This window comes from Nylanderia fulva, unplaced genomic scaffold, assembly GCF_048542155.1.
Source record: "Nylanderia fulva isolate GAGA-0341 unplaced genomic scaffold, ASM4854215v1 Scaffold2, whole genome shotgun sequence".
Lineage (NCBI taxonomy): Eukaryota > Metazoa > Arthropoda > Insecta > Hymenoptera > Formicidae > Nylanderia > Nylanderia fulva.
The window spans coordinates 6,245,506-6,269,554 of record NW_028190263.1 but is presented as its reverse complement, the minus strand read 5'-3'; the positions used below and the strand labels follow the sequence as shown (position 1 = coordinate 6,269,554).

The 24,049-nt window shown below is 36.3% G+C and overlaps 1 protein-coding gene across 1 annotated transcript; it reads left to right on the top strand.

The window, feature by feature from the left end:
- The first annotated feature begins 360 nt into the window (after window positions 1–360).
- Window positions 361–19,943, top strand: Galphao (G protein alpha o subunit). The gene is made up of 8 exons (XM_029318406.2): window positions 361–807; window positions 7,244–7,286; window positions 11,380–11,521; window positions 12,597–12,757; window positions 17,642–17,770; window positions 18,385–18,514; window positions 19,282–19,435; window positions 19,675–19,943. Exons 1-8 carry the CDS (start codon window positions 690–692, stop codon window positions 19,860–19,862), a joined length of 1,065 nt encoding a protein of 354 aa, XP_029174239.1. The 5' UTR covers window positions 361–689; the 3' UTR covers window positions 19,863–19,943.
- The last annotated feature ends 4,106 nt before the right edge of the window (window positions 19,944–24,049 follow it).

Sequence of the window (24,049 nt, the reverse complement as noted above, 5' to 3'; positions counted from 1 at the left end):
AAATCTAGTTAAATAAAACTAATATTTGATAGAAACATCCCCCTGAAACTGTTTTCACGGACTTGGGCGATTTGACCTGATCATCCCTTTCTGCTTTCAGGCGCAGCTGAATCGCGCGGCTAAATCGGCGCAAGTGTGGCGGTGGTTAGGGTTGTGTACGGGTGGCTGCGGTCGCCCAGGTAGTTAGGGGACCACTCGGTGCCGGTTGCCGCCTCGGTAAGGTTGCCATCGGTGACGACGAAGACGAAGACGACGAAGACGAGGACGGCGGTGGTGGTGGCGGAGGAGGAGGAGGAGGCGGCGGCGGTGGTGGTGGTGGTGGTGGTGGTGGTGGTGGTGGCGGTGGTGGTGGTGGTGGAGGTGGTGGTGGTGGAGAAGACGAAGAAGAAGAAGAAGAAGACGGTGGTGCCGGTGAAGATAGTGTCGGTGTTGAGGGTGTTTACGGTGCTCGTGGTGGTGGTGGTGTTGTCGGCTGCTGTGGTGGCGACGGCCGCGGGTGCGAAGTGCGACGAAGAGGACGGGATTAACGAGGCGGCGATCAGGAGAAGAAGGAGGGAGAGCGGTTGCGCCAGGAGGCCGTCTCATCTTCTCCGAGGCGACCGGGCCGTCACCCGGCCGCGCTGTTTGGCAGCAGCAGGTGATACAGGAAGTGCGTGAGGGTGGCATTTGTGAAGGCAACGTGTAGCAAGATGGGCTGTGCCATGTCCGCGGAAGAGCGGGCCGCTCTGGCTCGCAGCAAGCAGATCGAGAAGAATCTCAAGGAGGATGGCATCCAGGCGGCCAAGGACATCAAGCTCCTGCTGCTTGGTATGCCATTTACTTTAACTTTGTTTACTTTCATCCCGAAATGTCTGTATAACGAGCAAGTACTACTGTATGTGTATGTACACGCGCTCGTTCAAGTTTCATCACAAGGCTAATATTTGACATTCTTATTTACACGTTTGCTCGAGGCGGAAGAGAAAGTGCTGGATGTAAAGTTGAAATTCGGAATTGTAGACAATTATTATTTGATATTTTATTATTATCTCCGAGCCTGAATTTCTTTAGAAGATTACATTAGAGTGCGATGATTCGAATTATTTCGGATTTTCCAATAGTTTTGTCAAGTGATCTTTCCCTTCATTTTTATACATTACATGTTATTTTTATTTTTAAATCTTTGTGTATTCAATGTAAAAGTGTCGACTGGTGCACACACCACCTATGAGAATAACTAAGATGGGCAGAAGGAGTGTGACACACCCCAGTTGCGAGTCATATTGAGATACAAAAATATATCGAATGTTCCTCCCTTACTTGACGAATATATTACAATAACAATTTTTCATAATTTTTTATATAATTCCGATTTTCAATTTTATATCGACTTTTCTTTTTTCCATATCAAATACTACAATGCGGAAAGATAACGAAATAATCCAATGTTCTTGAGTGAAAAGAATTATATAGCTCTTTAAGAGTATTCCGTGAAACGTGGGAAAGATAAGTTTTATGTCAAGGCGTGTAAATATTGCCCTAGAAATTATCTTTCCGGAATAGTTTGATACAACTTGACGATCGACCGCGATTACATCGACGACGTCGCGACGTCGTTGTATATATCTAACACCGTTGCTTTTCTCGCGCGTTAGATATTTCATGAGCTATGGCGGATCTATGATCGGTGAGGAGTTGCGCACCACATGCGCTTTTAGCCTCTATTGATCTACCTATTTTCTAGATTGCAAAGAACGAATTGTACCCAAGTTCTTTGTTGCGCGCAAAAAATTTATCGAGTTTGCAATTCATTTTCAATTACCTCCGATATATAAATGTTGGAGCAAAAATTAATGATCCGTTTCTCTGCGTAAAAAAGCTGACAGGTTGATCGTAAACAGTTAGTTTTTAACGCTGATTCGCGCGCAACAAATCCGCGTAATTATATCAAATTAAATTAGAGAATTAAAGTAATAAAATGTCGAGTCTCGGTTTAGCCAAACAAAAGAGTTAAAGAAGAGAGAGAAAGAGAGGCAGCTTTTTAAATTGACGGGCGCGCGCAGGAAATTGAACGCGACGTAAAAGCGGAAGAATGGCGCAACAAGCGTGTTCCTCCTTATTGCGGAAGGGTAATGCCCGATCGCTCATCCGACGTCAGTCGGATGATGACAGTTCTTTCAATCCACGCCGGAGAGTTCGAGGCGCATAATTGCCGGTGTGTGTCAACATCGGATTAGCATTTGACGTCAGTGTTTCGGGATGACAGTGACGTCAGCGTTTCGGGATGACGACACGCGAAGATGGCGCGTGTCGTTATTTACAATGTAGAGGGAATATGCAGCTCTCGGAAGAGAAGTTTTTTAACGACTTAAAAATTAAAATGACGGACTTGCGTCGTTGTATCGATAGACGTATATATATATAGCTCGCTGAAAATATTTTGACAATGAATGACGTCGCGAGCGCTGGAAAAATAAATCCACAGACACGGTTCTTCTTTTTCCCTACGGCCTCTCAAAACTTTCGAGTTATTTGTCAGCGATTGAAGAATGTCACCGGGACACACATACTGCTGCCACGTGTCGGTATCCCTCGAGTTATGAGTGGGAGAGGGTTGAAAGCTATGAATTTTTAGTCGACCGGAAAAGTTTATCGTCAGTTTTTTTTTTTTTTCAAACCGAGAATACGCTGGGGGGATACGAGGATAATTTAGGATCGCGGTTTCAACGTATTTTATCTTCGACCGAGTCGTTTTCCGCATTACAGATCACAGCTGTATTATATAAAGTACATTCAGAAATAGATATATACCCAATTGATTTCTTTAGTTATCACATTTCGTAAAAATCAGATATCTATAATCTCTGAATGTACGTATTTGGATTTAATTTATTGTATTATTTATAACATCATTTTTCATCTCATAAAAAGGTATCATAAATAATTACAAGAATTATATGAATCGCTTGGATTGGAATTATTGTATTATTTATAATACATTTTTTTATCTCATCAAAAAGTATCATAAATAATTATAAGAACTATAGCAAAAGAAAGAATTTTTCAAAGATTTGTTCTGTCAATATTTTAAGTCGATTAGATTTTTTAAACTGATGAGATTATTATATAAGCAAAAATTTCTTACGACTTATAACTTATGAGTATTGTAAGTATAATACATAATACATGATCATTATATAGACATAAACATATAGTTATTTGAATACATATTAGTTATTTGACAGTTCCTGATTTTCGTGTGTTTGCGAATTAATTCTTCATACGTATCGATAAGTTTCATATTTTATCGCGGTGTTATTTTTATTCTCGATGACATAATATCCGATATCAACGAGACAAATGTTGTGTAGCATTTCGTTGCAGACGAGATAATTGCGCTCATCATTAAATTCGAGTTATATATTTTATAGATATTGTTGCGCGCTAATTGTGTGTTCCTAAATTTGATCGAAGTCTTGATGAGAAATTCTTCGCCGACCTCGCGCTATAATTAAAAGGAAAATCAGTGCGGGGGCGGAATAAAATGCACCACGGCGTATTGTCCTCGCTTATCCGTCTGCGTACTAATTGCTTCGCACATTTTCAATTTACTTTATCGTTCTCTGTTTCGCGATGAGATATTCTCCGGCGTCCCGAAGAGAATCACATCGATTTTAATCTTAATCTTATTTTTGGAGGAGCATTTATAATATTCAATTATATGTAATTTACATTTATTAATATCAATTTACATTACATTATCAGTTATTATGTCGACTTGAATTTAATATATGAGAATAAATGAGAAATAAGATTTAATTATGAACACAAAAAAGAAGCTGAATAATTTATATATATATATATATGTATATATTTACATTTATAATATTCGATTATAATATCGTATCAGAATATCCAACATTAATCATTATGTCAACGACGTAGATTAATGATGCATGGTAAAAGTGAGAACGTTTTGAGATTTAAATAAAAAATCAGTCTTTATTACGTAACTAATGCGAAAAGAGAAGAGAAGATTTCGCCGGAAGCTCTCAATTTTTAACGACACATTACTCGTATTTCTCGAGGATGTACACAATACTTTCTGAAAATCACAAGTCTGTGTTAGCGCATTGAGCACCGTAAAAGATACGTTTTCCAGCGAAATGTGGGTCCTGTTTATTGGTATAACGAGTGACGTCATTCGCCGGTGGAACGTGCGTGCGTATATGTACGTGCGCAAATTGACTGCGAGTATTTTCATCCGATTAATAGTGCCCCGGCTGTGAAATACAAACGCATGTTGCGTATTTCGAGGCAATGCAGGGCTGTTCTATGGCGTTAAATGTCGAGCGAGATGCCTTTGTCGCGATTTCGTGTAGCGCCGATATGTAGAAAAAAAGAGAGATAAAGATAAACCGATTTTATTTTACTTTCATCTTAAATCGTAGAAAACAATAATTTTTATTTTTGCTATTGTTACATCTTTCTATTTCTCATTATTGAATTAGGCACGAGCGAGTTAACTGTGAAAACTACAGGATACTCTCTGCTACGAAGGATGATTATCAAATTTTAACGCGACATAATTACGAGAGCAAATTTAAACATAGATATTTAAATATAATATTTAAAAATATACATATAAGTTCTTTTATTTATTTGATCAAAAATTAGTGTGCTAATAAAGTATTGTAGTTTTATCTATTTTGCATAGACGGTCTATTCCTCCGGAAATTTCAAAGAACGTTTCTGCAAATCAAATATACCTTTGTGTGTTTAAGAATTATTAACATTGATTACATATCGCGAATGCGTGTACCGATGTAAAATGGAGTAAATGGCAAAGGGCGCGGTATATTTGCGCGAGAAACCGGTCGAAATGCTTCAATGGAGAGAGAGAGAGAGAGGAAGTGTAATAAAATGTAATTTATTACAATCTGTAAATCATAACAAGAGGCCGAGATATTTTTCTATATGATAAACATTGCGTTCAATTATATTAAAATCAGTATTTAATCTTCCAACGATATTATTACAATATACGTATAGAATTATGTAGGATCTGTGTGTTTTATTTTAATTTTTAAATATCTGGTTGGTAAATATTTTATCTCTCCAAATTTTAATTATTATTTCAAACAGAGTTTAATTACGATATATTTTTGTTTTACATCCATCAGAGAGAATTAAACAGTTTTCTATATTATAAATTTATAGTTTAAAAGATTCAATATATTAATCACATTGTAATAATTAATAATAATTAATCGTTGATGTTTAAAAGCGTTCAAAGATTTATGGGAAGTTATTTCATCAAATAATAACGATAATTCGATAACAATAATTCGTTCTTTTTTCCTAAAAGACTGGTTACCATTTTTCGTTATTATTTTTCGATTTTAAAAAATAATTCGCTATCATTACAAATTTTGTAATTTTTTTTTTAAATTCTAACAACGTCAAGGCATATCGATATCGATATAATAGGAATTTTAAATCTGATTAATTTATTTTTATATACATATATATCTATATAAAGTAAGGCTTTTAGAACAAAACATCTGTTTTTTTGCTTTTTTTTCTGCTAAATAATTATTTGAGTAATAAGTATATGTATTTAAATAGGATTATTATTAAAATTATTATAAATATGATACACTTTATATATAGATATCGCTATTACTATCAAGGGATGTCGATATCGATATCAAAAATATCAAAAGCAGATTCGAAAAGTAGCTGTTGAATTTGTTATCCTTATCGAAAAAATGCACTTTACGAATAAATTTTATAATAGTTTTATCGTTATAATTAAAAACATTATAATGATAGCGTTGTTATAAATAACACCAGTTCTCTTCATTTAGACAAAAAGAGGCTCATGAAACGAAAAAAAAATTTTCATATAAAAAATATTACATTTATGTAATATCCAATTGGCAAAATTATTCGGATTTAATTTTCGCAATTTTTCTTATCGTTAATTAAATACATACTAGACCTACATAGTACAGATAATAAAGTATGAACTTGTTTTTTCTTATCAATCTTTCCAAGCACTGGAATTTATCTAAATTATCTCATTTCCGCATTTATTACGTGTGTAATGAATAAAGATGTTCTCAACGTGTAAACTTGGCCCGAATAGATGAGAATGAGATGCAGTATTTATTAAATTTTAATGTATTATATATGAATAATTTTTACAAGGAGAAAAAGAGATTTGAACGCATTATCCAAGATTAATGTCCAGATAAAATCGTTCCAAGTTTTGACAGAACAGTGTAGTATAAAATATAGAGCGGTTAAAAAGCGCATCTAAAATTTTTATAACGACACTAGTAAACGCGATCTTCTCCTGAATCATACATTTTATCCGAAGTGAAGCACACACAGTATATAAGTTCGATAGAATCTAACTAGAGTTATCGGAGTTAGAGTTTAACAGGACTTACTAGAGTTGGAGGATACAATCGGTCTATCGAGAGTAAATAAAGTTTCGGAAGTTTCGGATCGATAATCCGTGCCGACGAACCCTAGACATTTTTTTTTCGACTCGTTTAGTTCTCTATTTGATATATACTCTTTATCTCGACGAGAGGATCATCATCGCTTGTCTCGAGATGATGACTCCTTTCTTCCCGGTCTTTCGTCCGCTCACTCGAGATCTCACGTGTATTTGGTCGATACTAAGCGACTCTAACCGTGAGTAGCTATTATAGATGCCTTCTTACACTGGGAGTGCTTTTAAAATTGAGAAGGCGGAGGCTTGCGGTAAGCAGGAAAAGCGAGTTCCGCCGATGTATCCGGTTATATATATTTCGCGATAACCCGTCCTAACGCGATTATCGATTTTCACGATACACGTCGAAAATCATATCTTTCTCTTTCCTGAGAATTATTAATAATTAAATCAAATTTGAATTATAATATATCCACATGATTATTACTTATTTCTAAAATAATTGTATCATTATAATTAAAATCGTAATGAAATAATACGATTGATTTGTTTTGAGGAATTTCTCCTCGGCGGATTTGACGAGTAGGAATGATTGATTGCAGCTTTTGAATCTTCGATCTAAATTATAAAATATCTCCGCGTTGAGGCAAGTCAATCTGAAATTAAACAGAGCACGAGGAAGCCTATCTTTCCTTTGTTCATTGCGCAAAGTGCATTTTGCAACGTAATTCGATGATACGTAATCGCGAGAATATGACCGGCTTCAATTAACGCTTCTCCTTCTGTTTCTTTTTTCAGGAGCGGGCGAGTCCGGCAAGAGTACCATCGTGAAACAAATGAAGTAAGTATATAATCATCTTAATACTGCACATGCACACTAATTATCATTTAGAAGGGAGGGATTCTATTATTGAAACGAGATTGTATGCTCGTGTGTCTGTTGTTTGTTCTGTAATATGTATCTGCTGCTCCCGATTAAATTAATTAACTCTAAGTTAGCCGGTTGATTATGCAATTTCAATTACATTCATATAAGGTTTTTTAATTTTTCACAACTCAGACTTTTATTTTCTCAATTTATTATTCATTTAAATCTCATCTAGCGCTAGGAATTTAAAAATAACATCTCTCGAAGTATGAGATTTATTTAATTACTTATCGTATCGAGAAAAAATTGTGTCCTGTGTACACAACTCATTGGTTTGAATAAAAATTAATTTTCCCTTGAAATTAAACGCGCTCCTTTCCTAGCCTGTTAAAATTCAATTTTTTTAATGAATTTTATTTCGAATTATAGCAGAAAGTAAAGTTTACATTTTATGGAAAAAAGAGGAAAAAAATCAAAATTATTAAAAATTTGAAATTCGAATTTTTTACACGATGGTGAGAACGATTCTCACATATTCGACTCGTTCGCGTAATTAGGAAAAGGCGAATATTTTGCGTCACGGATTTCTCAACCGCAAGTTGAACGGCTCTTCCGGCGTTTGCGAAAATGAGACGATACGAAGAATGCGACAAGAATGGGCCGTCGTGGATACAATGGTACAATACGATGTCGAACAAGGCTTGCATCCTTTGATGTTTCGCGACGTCGCGGAAATGCTAATTTGCGAACACTCATCAGTCAGTTGCAGACGATTATGAGACGTTTTTTTCCCACGCTCCTTTCCTGGACCCTCGACTAGACTGTCAGAATTTCATATTTTAAAGATTTTATCCTAATCCTCAACAATCCTATTTTGTGGCATACGTTTTTTATTTTTTTTTATTGTATTTTTATTTTATTTTTATTTATTTTATTTTTTATTATATTTTTATTCTCAGCATTTTAATTTCAGTTCTATTTTTATGAACCGCAGTAAAATAATCGAATTTAGGCACATTTTTTAACGACAGATTTATTCAAGAATGGAAATTAAATAATATGTCTTTTGATAATATGTAGAAATAAAACAGATTTTTTAAATGAGATATATTTTAGTTTGTTGGAGAATAAATAGGTTGAATCGTTGAAAATTAAATTGCCTAATTATACTTTTATAGACATTCCTCTTTCCCAATTCCTCTCGTTTGTCATTCTAAATTGTGACACGTGATTCAACTTGTCCTAAAATCCAATCAAAATTCATACAATCCAAATTCCATTTAAAATGCATGCCGTATGCATGTGCATGTAACTGTGCAACATTCTAACTATCCAAAACTTCAAATAGGACGTGAGATTTGCATAGAAAATTTATTTCATCACACGCAGACCCGACACACGTTCATTCATTCATTCATTCATTCGTTACATCCATCATATCCCGCAAAAACGTTATCATCGGAGACACATATAATCTTTTGATTATGAATAAGCCTCGAATGTGCATTCGAACAAAAGCTTTTTATTTTTTTATTATACTTTTATTTTATTTTTTGTTATATTTTTATTATCAGCAATTTAATTTCAGTTCTACTTCTATGAATCGCAATAAAATAATCGAATTTAGGCACATTTTTTGACGTATGTACACTGAAAAAAAAAATCAAGTTAATTCTCGTCTTTATTTCAATACTGCCAAATAAATCATTTATTCGAAACTAATAATATTTACCTATTTGATATAAGAAAATCCTTTTCAGAACAAATCAATATTGATTTGTTTTTCAAATAAATGATTGATTTGGCAGTATTGAACTAAATACGTATGAATTTAGTGTAGATTTATTTAAGACTGAAAATGAAATAACACGTCGTTTGATACTATACATACATAAATATAGAAATTGTTGTTACGCGCGCGCACACAATTTCCTCGCGAATTATTGTCGTCGCGCCCGCAAGAATAAGTAGAATAGCGCATAATAGCGCGCGTCCATCTCTCGCACGTGCGAGATAGATTAATCTTTTCGCGTCCGTGCATCGGCATTATTTCGAGGCAAACTGTTGCCTCGCCTCTCGGCGAGATCGATACTCTCCGCCTGAGTGTAGAACGAACGATATACGCTCTTTTGCATGTATTCGAGAACAGCAGCTGTTCCCTGATACGCGCTCTCTCTCTCTCTCTCTCTTCCTGTGCTATGAATGGGCCCTGTTTCAAGGGGTCCGATGAACAAAGTTACCGCTGTGCGCGTTCTCTCGGCGGAAGGAAACCTCGGCGAGGTTTTTTATTTTCATCTCTTTATTTTTGATTCTTCATTAATTTCGCATGCATCGTCTTTGACGCTCGATCTTCGATATTGGATTTTACGATAATTTTACTCGGTGGGATGATATCGGATGAAAAACGGCAGAAAAATTGTTCTCCTTATATTTTTATATAATAGATATTAATTATGAAAAAAAATTGGATATCGTTATCGTAATTGGATTTTTGCGCTTACATTAAATATGAATTTTCGCGTCGGGGCTGGTCTGTATATATTCGTGGAAATAAGGATCCCTATATGTACTACTGCACTCTCTTGTATATTCTGACTGCATAATTTATCGATGCGCATAATATGCAGCAAACAGTGGGTACCTGAGACTGAAGTACGAGCGAAGCTCGCGAGTTTACGTACACCCTTACAACACCCGGTTTTCCTTCGCGTGCAAGTACCCATAAATCCGATGATATGTGCGTGCGTACGTAATGCTCTTTATGCCGTCGTTAATATCGTTACTCGTGAAAATAGTGAGGAAAGAGGGACGCCGCTGCATGTTTCTGTGTCATTTATTAGTGTAATAGGCAGCATGGTATTCTTTGTTGGTATCTTAATGTGTCATTAACTGCGTTGTTTTATATGTGCTCGCTTTGACGAAGCGAGAAGCATTATTACACAATGTTATACACAAATAGGAATTTTAATTAATATTTACGAGTTATAGCTTTCAAATTAGATTTTTCCTCTTTTTTGCACCGAAAAAGAATTTATCGAGTCCGAGTAAGTATTTATTTCGATACTGCCAAATAAATCGTAACTAATAATATTGATTTGATATGAGAAATATTTATTTTCATAGAAGACAATTCTTTTCAAAACAAATAAATATTTATTTCAAATAAATGATTCATTAGACAGCTTTGAAATAAATATTTATTAATCTAGTAATCTTTTTCAGTGTGATATGTAAGGTAAAAATGAAAATACATTATGCATATAGAAATTATTAATATTTTTAAATGTCTATTTACTCTTTAAAAAAAAATATATATATATAATAAATAAATATATACTAGAAAGATTGTTAAAATAAAGACTCTTAATTAATGTTTTGTTATATTTTTGCAATTTTTTTGGATTAACACATAGAGATGTGGGATATATTTTTCAAAAATCGTGTTCAAGAAAACACGATGAGAGAGAGCAAGAAATTATATATATATATATATATATAATATATTTTTAACTGACATGAAAATCTATATCGCATAATATTATTCCGCGTGTTTTTCATTTGTATACATAAAGCCGCCGACTCTATAACTCACGTATGTTGACTATGAACATTGTTACGATGTGTACGGGCACTCGTGTAAGTCACATTAGTATATGTAACGTACATTGCAATTCATACATTTACACACGATGCACTACGTGACATACATTAATTCGAGCAGTTGCGTACGTGACACGCGTATATATTATAGCGAACTACGCAAGCTGTTTTGCGGGAAAGAGTGAGCGAGAGAGACATTTAAATTAAATGGAATATTCGTACGTGTCTACTCATTTAATATCTATTAATACGTGTCATCAATGATACTCTCTATCTGCCGATGTGTATATATTTCGTTCCTTTAGAAAAGTGTTTCTATTTTTAAAAAATGTGTCGTATACCCGATATATATTTTTAGAATAAACGCGCGCCGTTCTTAAACTCTCTCCGTCTCTCGATATATTTATGGGAAAGAAAAGATATATTTCCATTTGATATGTTAACGCGAGTCTGATTCTGCTTTCAGAATTATCCACGAGAGCGGCTTCACGCCGGAAGACTTCAAGCAGTACAGACCTGTTGTATACAGTAACACGATACAATCTCTAGTCGCTATTCTCAGAGCAATGCCTAACTTGGGCATCAGTTTTTCAACCAACGAGCGAGAGGTAATGTATATTCTTTATGTTTGCAAAAAATTGCGATTTATTGTCGAGGAAAAGGCTGGGTCGTAGATATCAATTTCAAATATTGACAATCGTTTTGACGTGTTTTACTGACATTTTTATGGCAATTAGCGAATAATAAATTAAACATTTTTGGCTCGGTTTATATTGTTTGGATAAAATCATGCGTTGATATTTTAGCAAACGATATACATGATTTCTTAATTTATTAGAATCAGATTTTTTTAATCTGAAAAAATATCATACATGCAACGGGAAATTATTTAATTTTTCCGATGTAATTTATTAACGTGAGAGCTTTACGTTGATTATCTGTACAGGATATACACGTGTATCGTTAAATTGCAATGAAATGTCAATTGTAAAATTATGAAAATGGGTTGAAGTATCTCAATCGCGTATATATCTCTTGTATTATTTAAATATTGCATGTTGGCTATTTTAACGTGCGAGATGTATGACATGACATCGAGAATGTGGTTCACTGCACGCCGACGGTTATCTAATGAATGAAGCATTTAACGGCGAATCACGACGTGTTGCCTGGTCGATTAGCCGTCTAAAGCGATCCTGTAAAGCGATCCGGATGCTTCAAGATCGTCCGAATAATTATTGACTGCCTCTCCTTAATACAGAGAACTCTTTATATGTATAAGTATACGCGGGAATGTTTCAATTATGTAATTATCACATACATACAGCGACAACGCGTGAAAAGAATCTTTAGGTGTTCGTCATCAAAATGTGTCATTCGTTAGAATTAAAAAATATGATCATCAGGAATGTTGATCGTGCGAATCATCCAATATTGAATTTAACTTGTGACATCAGCGAAACGTTATTTTACAGGAAAATAATTATTATTCTTGTCAAGTAATTAGAAATTGTGAGGATACTTAAATGTAGAAAGAACGTCTTTAATGTATCTTATGTCATTTTACAATTATCGGTTATTATATTATATTGATATTTGGCAAAGCCTGAGGTAAAAAAAGCAACGTTACAAGAATGTTTTCGGAGATGCACAGATTGAACATTTTCTTTTTCGTGCTCGCAGACGGACGCAAAAATGGTGTTCGACGTAATTCAAAGAATGGAAGACACGGAACCCTTCAGTGAAGAATTATTGGCGGCTATGAAGAGGCTGTGGTCCGATAATGGAGTACAGGAGTGCTTTGGCAGGAGCAACGAGTATCAGTTGAACGACTCCGCGAAATAGTAAGTGTGAAAACGATTGCTCTACCGAAGGATATATAAATCTCAAAATTTTCCAACACCGTAAAAATAGCACGAAAAAATGTTAATCTTCACATGCTACAGCATCAATGATGAATTGTAAGACTTGCAACACGTATAGGTTTTATCAAAATTGCGAAAAGGTATCAAATTTACGAGTCGACATATATATATATTTTTTTTTCTCATTTAGATAAGAAATTATCTTGAGGCAAAATAACTAATTTTGGGTTGGTAAATTTTGCATCGGCACCAGTTTGCCCCTGGCTTTATCGCGCGTCACGAAGAAGGTATTCAGGACTTGAATTTCACTCTTGAGAATTCGCGTGCTCGAAAGGACGGAGGTAGAAGGAGCAAACCTCATCCTGAACACGAGACCTGTCGTCCCTTCTCTCTCTCTTTCTTTCTCTCTCTCTCTCTCTCGGTGCGTTTCGCAGGCATATTTCCGCGCTGCCCCTTCGTTGGATATTGATTTTGTAGTAGCGCTTGTATCTCGGGGTATAGTACCGTTTTCCAATACTTTCATCAGTTATCTCCACACTAAGCATTTTTTTTATTTTTACGAAATACCTTGAACAAATGATGACTGCGAATCTATCTACTTTGATAAAGTCAAATAACAGTATTCGAGTTGATCGCAAATAGCGATTTGAAAAAAAGAAAAGTTTTTATCGGAGCAAATATAATTGTACTTCGTGAAATAATGATAAAAAATGCTCCATCTATGCTTTTTCTTATACACAGTATTTTTCTATGAGGGGTGTTACAGATTAATGCAGGAAAAATACGCGAATACTAAATTCTACGTTTTAAATTTAATTATACTTGAAACATGATTTTTTAAATCATTTTTATTTTAATATTTGTGTAAAAAAATTCCGGAATACCTCGAACGCGACTGCAAATCTATCTACTTTGATAAAGTTAAAATAACAGTATTCGAGTTGATCGCAAATAGCGATTTAAAAAAAAGAAAAGTTTCGGAGCAAATATAATTGTACTTCGTAAAATAACGATAAAAAAATTTCCTATCTACTTTTTCTTATATACAGTATTTTTCTACGAGAGGTGTTAAAGATTAATGCAGGAAAAACACGAATACCAAATTCTGCATTTTAAATTTAATTACTTGAACGTATGATTTTTTAAATCATTTAATATTTGTGTAAAAAAATTCCAGAATACCTCGAACGACTGCAAATCTACCTACTTTGATAAAGTCAAATAACAGTATTCGCGTTGATCGCAAATAGCGATTTAAAAAAGAAAAGTTAGGATCGGAGCAAATATAATTGTACTTCGCGAAATAATGATAAAAAATTCTCCATCTATATACTTTTTCTTATATACCTACACAGTATTTTTCTACGAGGGTTGTTAAAGATTAATACTTCAAGAAAAACACGAACACTTAAATTCTGCGTTTAAATTTAATCACTCGAGACTTGACTGATTTTTAAAATAATTTTATTTTAATATTTGTGTAAAAAAAAAAAATTGCATATTTTTTCCCTCTACAATTTCCCCGCATGGACATTGAAAGAAAATCGGATCGTTGTACAAACATAGATTGATCGCGAGAGATTTAATCGCGCGCAATTTTCCCGATATACACATATATCACGTCGTGCGGTCGCTATTGCGCCGCCGATATTAGCGGTAGATTTTAACTGCATACGTGTTTGCCTTCCGCATGCAATAGCAAGGGTGGTATATGCGAAAGCGGCGGTTGTTTTTTTTCCCTTCGACGGACTCGCGCAGTTTCTGGCGCCGTCCTTTCGTTTTAATGAACCGCACTGCGGTTTCGCACCCGGGGGTTGCACGATACGTGCAACGCTATCGCATACACTTAGTGCACACGCAAGTGCACACACATGCAATCCGCGCCATCGCCTAATATATCATTCATCGAGGGATGGGGACCTGTGTTCCACCGTAATAATACGTGTGCAACGAAAACTGGTTGCTTTTTTTTTTTTTTTTTTTTTTGGAGAAAAAAACGACGATGTCGCAATCCAAGTCGCGAAACGACAAAAAAGTGGCGAGTTCATTTTTCGATAATTGTGCCCCAGTCATTTATGTCGCGCGTATTTGCATCAATTAGAAATATGTTTACAATGGCCGGAGCAACACACGCCTAATTACAATATACCACCCACGGAGTCTGTATATATATATATATATATATATACAGGATGTCTGACATAAGGTGTCACACCGAAAATATACAAGTAAATTTTGTTATTTAGAGACAATTTTTCCTCAGCAAAAATATAGAAGCATTAATAATTTTCGAGTTATAAGCGATTGAAAATAAAGGGTTTTTTCGCAAACTAAGTGAACCTTGTGAAAATAAAATATTAACAAAACCACATTCTCCAATTAATTTCAAGTAGAGTTTACTTTAATAAAATTTTAATTTAAAGCTCAGTTATATAAAGATACATGATGATAAAAATTGGGAACATCCAAAAAATGATGGCCTCCTTCGACATTTTTGCTGAGGAAAAATCATCTCCAAATAACGAGATCTACTTGTATATTTTCGGTGTGACACTTTACATCAGACACCCTGTATTATATATTAGAGAGAAATGGCCTCGCTGATTATTAATAATTTACTCGAATAAACGAGAACTGTTTTTGTATTTCACGGGAAAAATCGAGATACACTGTTTGAATATTTTACATATTTGCTTTACTACTAATTCGAAAAAAAATCATGGTCAAGAGGAAAACATTTGTACTTATATATAAAATGACAAATTTCTGAAAAGATTTGAAAAGTTTTTAAATTTGTTGGACGGAAGAGTTCCCTTTAATCTTTCCAATTGCTTAAAACTTTTAAACTCCGATATCTTGATTTTTTTTTTAGTTAGGGAAACCTCATTCCTTTCCGCAAGTTGATCAAAGATACTACATAATTAATACGTCGAGATCATGAATTTTTTGAGATGGAAAAATGAACATTCCGTAAAGAGGGACAATTCTCATGCACGAACAACCCCCCAAGAACTTCTGTAGGACGCGCACCCTAGGTAGCTACAGTAAGACTTCATTTCTCGAGCAGGGCCGGAAAAGGGTAACGCGAATTTCCCGAGGAAGAACTCGCGAAGGGGTGGACGTCGGGGAGATGCGACAGGTTTGGCGGAAGATCGGGGGTGGTACCGGAAGGAGAGAGGGAACGAGGGGGTTGATACGGTGGTGGCGAGCTCTGATAGTTGAAATATATGAGAAATACGCGTTACAACCCTCTCTCTTTCTTTCTCTTTACCGCTTTCTTCGAGGTTCTCTCCCTCTCTCTCGCTCCTCGTCATTATTGATCGCCGATGACGTCACGCCACGCCCGTGTCACGTGGCATGCGGCCAAGATGGCCGACCGGGTTCCGGCATACAGCCTCTCTCCTATTTTCTCCTCGGTTTATTCGTTTCTCTCTCTTTTTTTTTTCTGTCCTCGTCTTTTCCCTTGTCGGAAAAATCTAAGCTCTTTCCCTCTCCAGGGAGATATTATCTGGACTCTCTCGTTCGCCTCGAGTTTGGCATGTCCTAAATTGCCGGATCCTTCATGGCGGCTCGATACTTTCTTTCTCTCTCTCTCTTTCTCTTTTCATGGTTCAATCTACCCTTCCATTTCCTGCGCTCTCTTTCTCTCTCTATCTCTTTTCATGTTCTCATGGACTCTTTCATTTCATCAAATCATTTCCTATTCTCTCATATTTTCTTGCTACTACTTTTTTTTGCATCTTTTTTCTGATTTTTTTTTTTTCGTTATCAGAAACGCATTTATCTGGCCTCTTCATCAGTTTCCGACTGCTTCCCTTTTTCATCTCATTCTTTTTTTCATTACGTAGGCTAAAAGGAATGACGTTTCTCACCTTGCAACCCCTAAACGCCGTAAGCAGTGGCCTAGAAAGATGGCGCTTGCGTAGTTCTCTCTTATAGTTTTAACCTCTTACTTCCTCTATTTCTTGAAAATTGTACGGAAAAAATTGTTAAATCATCCACACCTGATATTTCTCGCTTTGTAAAATAATTATTATTAGTAATACTCTCATCATTTATCATTTGATACTATGCATTGAATACATTCATCATTCGATATTTAATATTCACACCCCAATATTTCAATATCGAGAAATATATTTAATATTAAACCGCTTTGTTCTATTTACGATATAGCTTGTTAAAATGAAACCAATAATTTTCTCAAATTATTTTTCACAAATTCTCTTTTCATTATTCATTTATAAATTGCCATTTACTGCGGTATCATTTGTATAAAATAATTTGATAGCGATTGTGTAGATAAGTACCGTGCCGATTTCGCGGACAATTCGCGAGGAACTTCTAAAGTGTTCGCGCTGATGGAAATATTTCCTCGCAGCAGCAGCCAGTTCGCACGAAGACCCGATTACAGTAACGCCATTTATTATATCCCGCCCGCTACCAGCTACTTGTTGCAAACCGCGCCCTAGCTCCCATCTTTGTCAAACTAACACTTTCACCATTCGGAATCGAAACTGGATTATTTATTATACGCAGTAGATTTATAGTTACTCGAGCAAGAATTTATTGTCTTTATATACAAAGATAAATGTGTGCTTATATAAAAAAAAAAAAGAATTATATTTATGGGAATTAATAAATCGGAATTTGTTGTCATTTTGCTGTTTCACGAAGCTAATATGAGTTTGAGATATTTAAGATAAAATATTCAAAATAATAAATTTATTAATATTAATTGATATTTGATATCGAATATACTTTGATCGAAATACTTAATGGTGCACGCTAATGTATAACAGAGTTATATTATAAATTAATAGAATAATAGGCACATTTTCACGAATCCGTTGTTCTTCATAGTTTCCTGGACGACTTGGATCGATTAGGAGCCAGGGAATATCAGCCAACGGAACAGGATATTCTCAGGACCCGAGTGAAAACGACGGGAATTGTGGAGGTTCACTTCTCCTTCAAAAACCTCAACTTCAAGTAAGTCGGAATTTTTAATTAATTTAATTTAATTTATTTAAATAAAATTGAATAAAAAAACATTATGAAATATAAAAGCAGGAATAAATTCAGAGATAGAGATATTCACGGTTTCGTGTAGTATCGTCTTGCGCGCGATGGCGCAATAAACGAACGATATCAATCGCTCTTGCTTCATTATGTCGACTCACTTCAGTAATCTCGTGGGCGAACACGGCGTTTCGGAGACGCGAGGCGGCTATCTTGTTATGAATGGTCGGTGAATGAGTCATTACTGTGTAAATTCGAGCGCTCGCTTGTTCGAGAGCGTTGACTCGATACTATATTTTTCCTTCGATTTGTCAGAGAGAGAGAGAGAGAGAGACTGAAAATTAGCTTAGTTAGTTGTTGAAAATCGCGCGCGTGTCGAGATAACATTACATCCACATTAAACAGCCGTTTGGCCTTTCGAAGAAATTAAATACCGATTAAGAGATAATTAAAATACGCGACATGGTGAACTCGGAACAGTTTGATACGATTTTAGATATATATAAATTGACGTTTCGTTCATTTTTTTTCGAGAAAATAAGATAACATATTCTGATTATTTTTATGTTCGTTTTTTTTATCAGATTATTTGACGTTGGTGGTCAGAGGAGCGAGCGTAAGAAATGGATACATTGCTTCGAGGATGTGACTGCAATCATTTTTTGCGTAGCGATGTCCGAATACGATCAGGTTTTGCACGAGGATGAAACGACGGTAAGTACGAGATGTCATTAGTTCGACTTTTTCGTCATCTCAAATCTGAATCATTTTACGATTTTCTTTCACACTTTCAAAGCAATTATACAGTATAAAATTACAAGTATAAAATACAAGTTGCTCAAATATTAAAAAAAATTATACAACATTTTGAATTCGAGAAACGATAGAAACCAACTATATAAGATTGCTTTTTCTTCTCGTCGCGTTCAATTGCAAATGCGCGCATTCATGCGATTATATCGAACGAGATAAAATTAGGCACGGTTGATAGTGGGTTGAACGTACGACTCGTCAGAAGAATATCAAGCCCAAAATTAGGAACGTGACGGGGAGAGAATACGCGTAAACTGAAGCTCCGAAGAATCAAGGGATCAATTGCCGGGGTCGCTGCACGTGGGAAGGTTCCATTGAACTCTCCGTTCGCGTGCATAGTGACACGCGCGCGTTGTCATCTCGCCAATGTTGATTGCCTGCGTCTCGTGACCTGTATCGCCGGTCCATCACGTGTCTACGCGAGGCGAGTGAATCACGTTCGCCATTAATAAGAGAGAGGCTCGCTTTAAGTGCAGTCTCATACTTAAAGTGGACCTTATAAATCGTAGGCTCGAGTTATACGTGCACTATTTATAATCCCGCGATTACGTAAATGGATCGTGATTAATCCCTTAATCGATTATTGTATTTTGCAAAAAAAAAAAAAGAGGGGAAAGAGTTGGAAAAGTTTATAAAATTACACGATATATCTTTCTGACATTTTGCAGAATCGAATGCAAGAGAGCTTAAAGTTGTTCGACTCGATCTGCAACAACAAATGGTTCACCGACACCTCGATTATTCTCTTCCTGAACAAGAAGGATCTTTTCGAAGAGAAAATCCGCAAGTCTCCTCTTACAATCTGTTTTCCCGAATACGCTGGTAAGTGTGATTTTTTAACATACACTAAAAAAAATTATTAAATTAATAAACATTTATTGCTCAATATACTGCCTAATAAATCATTTATTTGAAACAAATAAATATTTATCTGGTTTAAAAATAAGTGATTTATTAGACAGTATTGCAGTATAATGAATATTTCTTCGAATTCAATAATGAAAATATTATCTTTGATTCTAAAATAGCTTAATCTCATATGTCTCGAATCCTTATCGCAGGTGCGCAGGAGTACGGCGAAGCAGCTGCATACATCCAGGCGCAGTTCGAAGCGAAGAACAAGTCGACCACGAAGGAGATCTACTGCCATATGACCTGTGCCACCGACACGAACAACATTCAATTTGTGTTCGACGCAGTCACAGACGTCATTATCGCTAATAATCTGCGCGGCTGCGGTCTCTATTAGGCTAATTCTGTATTCTACGTTAAGCGCAAACGGAGGAGGAAAAAAAAAAAACGTTACCACGACACGGCTGGCCGGACGACATACTTCAGCAGGTTCGAAGCTTTCGATTCCATTCCGGCTCGAAAGAGAAAAAGAGAGAGAGAAATGATCCTTTTCGTTATCAACGCTGAGCAGAACGTAGCGGAACGCGTTTAAGTTTGTCTTGTCTTACACTAACGAATCCGAAAAGCCGACGTCGTTCAATCGTTCGTGATGTCGGTCGGAGAAACGGCACGCACCTCGGCAGCGTGGAAGAACGATCGATTACGGAAGGAACGCGTGTTCTAAGAATGAAGCCATCGTCGACTCCGATTCTTGGATGGGGGTGAACGTCGTTTTCACAGGAAACGAGACCGAAGCGATCGAGCGGTCTACGCAAGAAAAAAATCCAGGGAATTTTAATTATCCTTTTTTTTCTCTGGCGAGAACGGTATCGCAGAAATAACGAGGGATTCTGCACGAAAATAGAGATCGTCAAATGTTCTCTCGTTAACGTATCGAGATTGTCGAGGCTCGAACATTTTTGTACCGCGATTTTCGGCTTCGTTCTCGTTTCGCGAGAAACGCTCGAGCATTCCATGACCATGACGCTCTACGCAAAGAGAGAAAGAGAGAGAGAGAGAGAGAATCATGCGTGCGCGCCACGCACACGAGTCGAAATTTTTTCCCACAACTTTCGCACACAGATTACTAAGCGCACTCGAGAAGTTTCGTTTATATATATACATTTATATATATATATATATATATATATATATATATATGTATATATATTATATATACACACATATACATTTATATATTCTCTTACGTCTCTTTTTTCATCGAACGGCACATCCGCACATTCGCGATTGGACGTGATCTCCCGAGAGTCTTTTTCAGATTTGCATTTTGATAAGTAGAGAAAGGGCAGCTGAAAAGCGACGCATTTTATAACGCAAGAGTGTAACGATAAGCGAAGTTTCCAAGCTTGGTTGATGACTTCTCTTAACATAACGTTAGATCTACCTTCTTCTTTTTTTTTTACTTTACGTCATTTCCATATCGCATGATGCCGTACAGTTAATATTAACGATCACGCACACTGGATATTCCTAGACACAGGAACTGATTATAGCCACAGATATCGATTTATACGCACATACACACGCATAATTATTTCGCAGCGGACAAATTTATTCCTTCATCAATGATCGTCACCGTGAGTGTTACAATATACTTTTTATCATCGCACATGTACACGAATATGCTAGAATATTATACGAGATGTCGACCTGAGAGATCCTCGCAACGTTGAATCATCGCTTAGCAAGATAGATCCCGATAGAAATATTAGAGAGGAAACGAAAAGTTGTGTCAAACTTTCTACGAGATAATTTGCGGAATCTAATTTGCGCGCGCACGGAATACATTTGCGGATATCAAAGAAAAAAAAAAAACTTACGGAGACAGCGAGACTTCTTACGAGACATTCGACGTTGTCGTCGACGTAATTCTGATCTAGTGACTCAAGATTTCACTGTTGAACAGAAACGACACACGTATGCACGAGAGCGTGTACAATTTCTGGGACGTCCTGCGACGAACAAACAGCGGGAATCCTAAGAGTGTATTTTTCTAAGTGCTTCGTTTTCTTTCTTTTCGTTTTTTCTATAGGACGTATCGACAATACCGCTGATTAAGTTCAATGTACCAGAGGGTGAGAGGGATGGATGGAAAGGAGGAGAAGTGTAACGAGAGGATGCACATGGGACCTCATATTTAGGCGCGCGAAATTACACTGAAAACAAAATTGTCAACTCGACTGAACCTTTAAACTAGATATTATTTTGTTGATCGAACACATATAAAAATATTTAAAATAAATGTAACATTAAATCTTAACAAAACGTATATCTGACTTAATATATGTGCAATTAACAAAGTAGTAATTTTAAAAAAAGTTATTTAAAAAACATTTTTAAATAATTTTAACAAAAAGTTGAAAAGCTCAGTCGAGTTAGTGAATTATTTTTTCAGTGCAGCACGCGTGTAACGCGTTCCGGAACGGGCGTGAAATCTCGTTGCGCACAATCGTACTGTACTCGGCTATCTCGCATAAGCTATATTTTATTACACGAGAGTTGTCGCGTCGAGAGGGAGAGAAAAACCGGCCGGTGACGCATCGTCCTGGCGATTAGCTTTCGCGTCGGAAATGAAAGAAGCTGGAATACGGAGATATAGGAAAGATGTGAAGAGGATGGACGCGCGTGTTGGATCCTTACTTGGAAAAAATCGTGAGGAAAAACGCGAATAGAAGACAGAAGACGAAATTAGTATGAGAGCAAGACTTTTTCGAACATGTGAGGGAAGAAAATCTGTAGAGTCTACAAAAATCTGTCCAAAAATCGCGATCCCTGACCTCGAATCCTGTAAGACCGCGGCTTCTGTATGTCTACGTCTAGTCTTGTCAGCGAGTCGGCGCGTTTCGTCTTTTCGATAAAAAAAAAATAAAAAAATAAAAAAGGTCGGCCAGTCCATTTCCTTTCGCGAAATTCCGTTTCGAACTCGTCTGACGATCTGACTCTGTCTTTGAGACCAGTGCGAGGATAATCATGTCCTTGGAAGAGGAAAGGCGACGACGCAGATCGCCCGATAAAAGGGTGGATATGAGAAACTTATGTAATACCAAGAAGGGTGGACCAAGGGTCGTTTTTCGAAGCGAGACGCTTGAAAATATTCGGCATAAATATTGATACTCGCGCTCGTCCGATATACTTGAAGAAGGACACGCGGTCTCAAAGGATACTCGAACGTTTCTTCGAATATCTAGACATTTCTAGACACCCCATTCAGACATCGGATATAGATTTTCCCGCGAAAGTATCGGGTATATTTCGTACTATACATTGGTCGGAGATCACATAAATGATACCAACGTGACCAAGTATCGATACTTTCGAAAGTGTGGCGGTGGATGCTATTTATATATTACATAATGGTCTTGAATTACATGACATTTAATCTTCAAGTGTCGAACGAGCGTGAGCGTCGACAGTTGACGCTTTATCAGCACCCGTTTATCCGCGAATAAATCGATGGCATCGAGGCGTCACCAGCAGAAGGGCTGATGAGCTACAATTGCGACTTTAGGGATTAAAGTATTTATACGGAAAACCAAAAAAAAAAGAGGAACTATGTAAGAGGTCTCAAAATGAAACGTACCAAATAGCGCGTGCCAATGCGCATGACTTAACTTTTAGTCTAGCTAACGTTAATAGAATATCAAGCGGAGCCGTTAAGCTGCGCTTTCTGTCAAGAAAAAAAGAGCGAGAGAACGAGTGAGAGAGAGAGAGAATGAAAAGAGCGATAAAATACGATGAGGCTGATATTTTGGGTTGTTGTCGCGCGATACGAGGATTCGACTAGACGCATCTGTTTTTTTCCTACACCATCTTAAATTAAGTGTACTTGACTTACTATCACTACAAGAAGAGAATTTTATCTTAGAATTGACCCTGAAAATCGTGATAATCGTGGAACAATGTGGTATTGATAGAATTTTATAAGAGGTTTTCTGATTAATATTTATCGCAATAAAAAATATTAATATTTTAATTTTATATCTTATCGTGGTAGATATTAATATTTTTTATTGCGGTAAATATTTGAATCGGAGAAGCTCTTATAAAATTCTTCAAATACCATTTTGTCCCACGATTACTGTGATTTTCAGGGTAAATTCTAAGAGAAAAATTTTGTGTATCTCTCTGAAGGGAATTTAATTATCACACAGACGCGAGAATTCTCTGTTATTTACAAAGAGATGGTCGACGTCGATCGAATCTTGGATTAATCGCGCGCGAGATTTATATCATCGTATCGCCACGATATAATTGCGCGAAATCGATGCGAGGAGCGAAATCGAGGCAAATTTGTTGTCTCACCTTTGGAAAAGCCAGGATTTAAGGCTGCTGCTTGATTTATCTCCCGTCTATCCGTTTCGCGCAAATCTGGACTTAGAGCGACAGGCCGAATTCTGGCGACGTTCGATTAATATTAAATCGCGATCACGTTTGAAGATCGTCGTCTCTCGGCTCTAGTCAATCATCGGCGACACGGTGAAACAACGTCTTATGATGAAGATTCTGGAAGGGGTCTGGAAAAGA

Coding starts and splice junctions, on each gene's coding strand:
- Galphao (XM_029318406.2), top strand. CDS start 690: ATGGGCTGTGCCATGTCCGCGGAAGAGCGGGCCGCTCTGGCTCGCAGC. Junction 7,287..11,379: donor ACCATCGTGAAACAAATGAA/GTAAGTATATAA, acceptor TTCTGCTTTCAG/AATTATCCACGAGAGCGGCT. Junction 11,522..12,596: donor TTTCAACCAACGAGCGAGAG/GTAATGTATATT, acceptor TCGTGCTCGCAG/ACGGACGCAAAAATGGTGTT.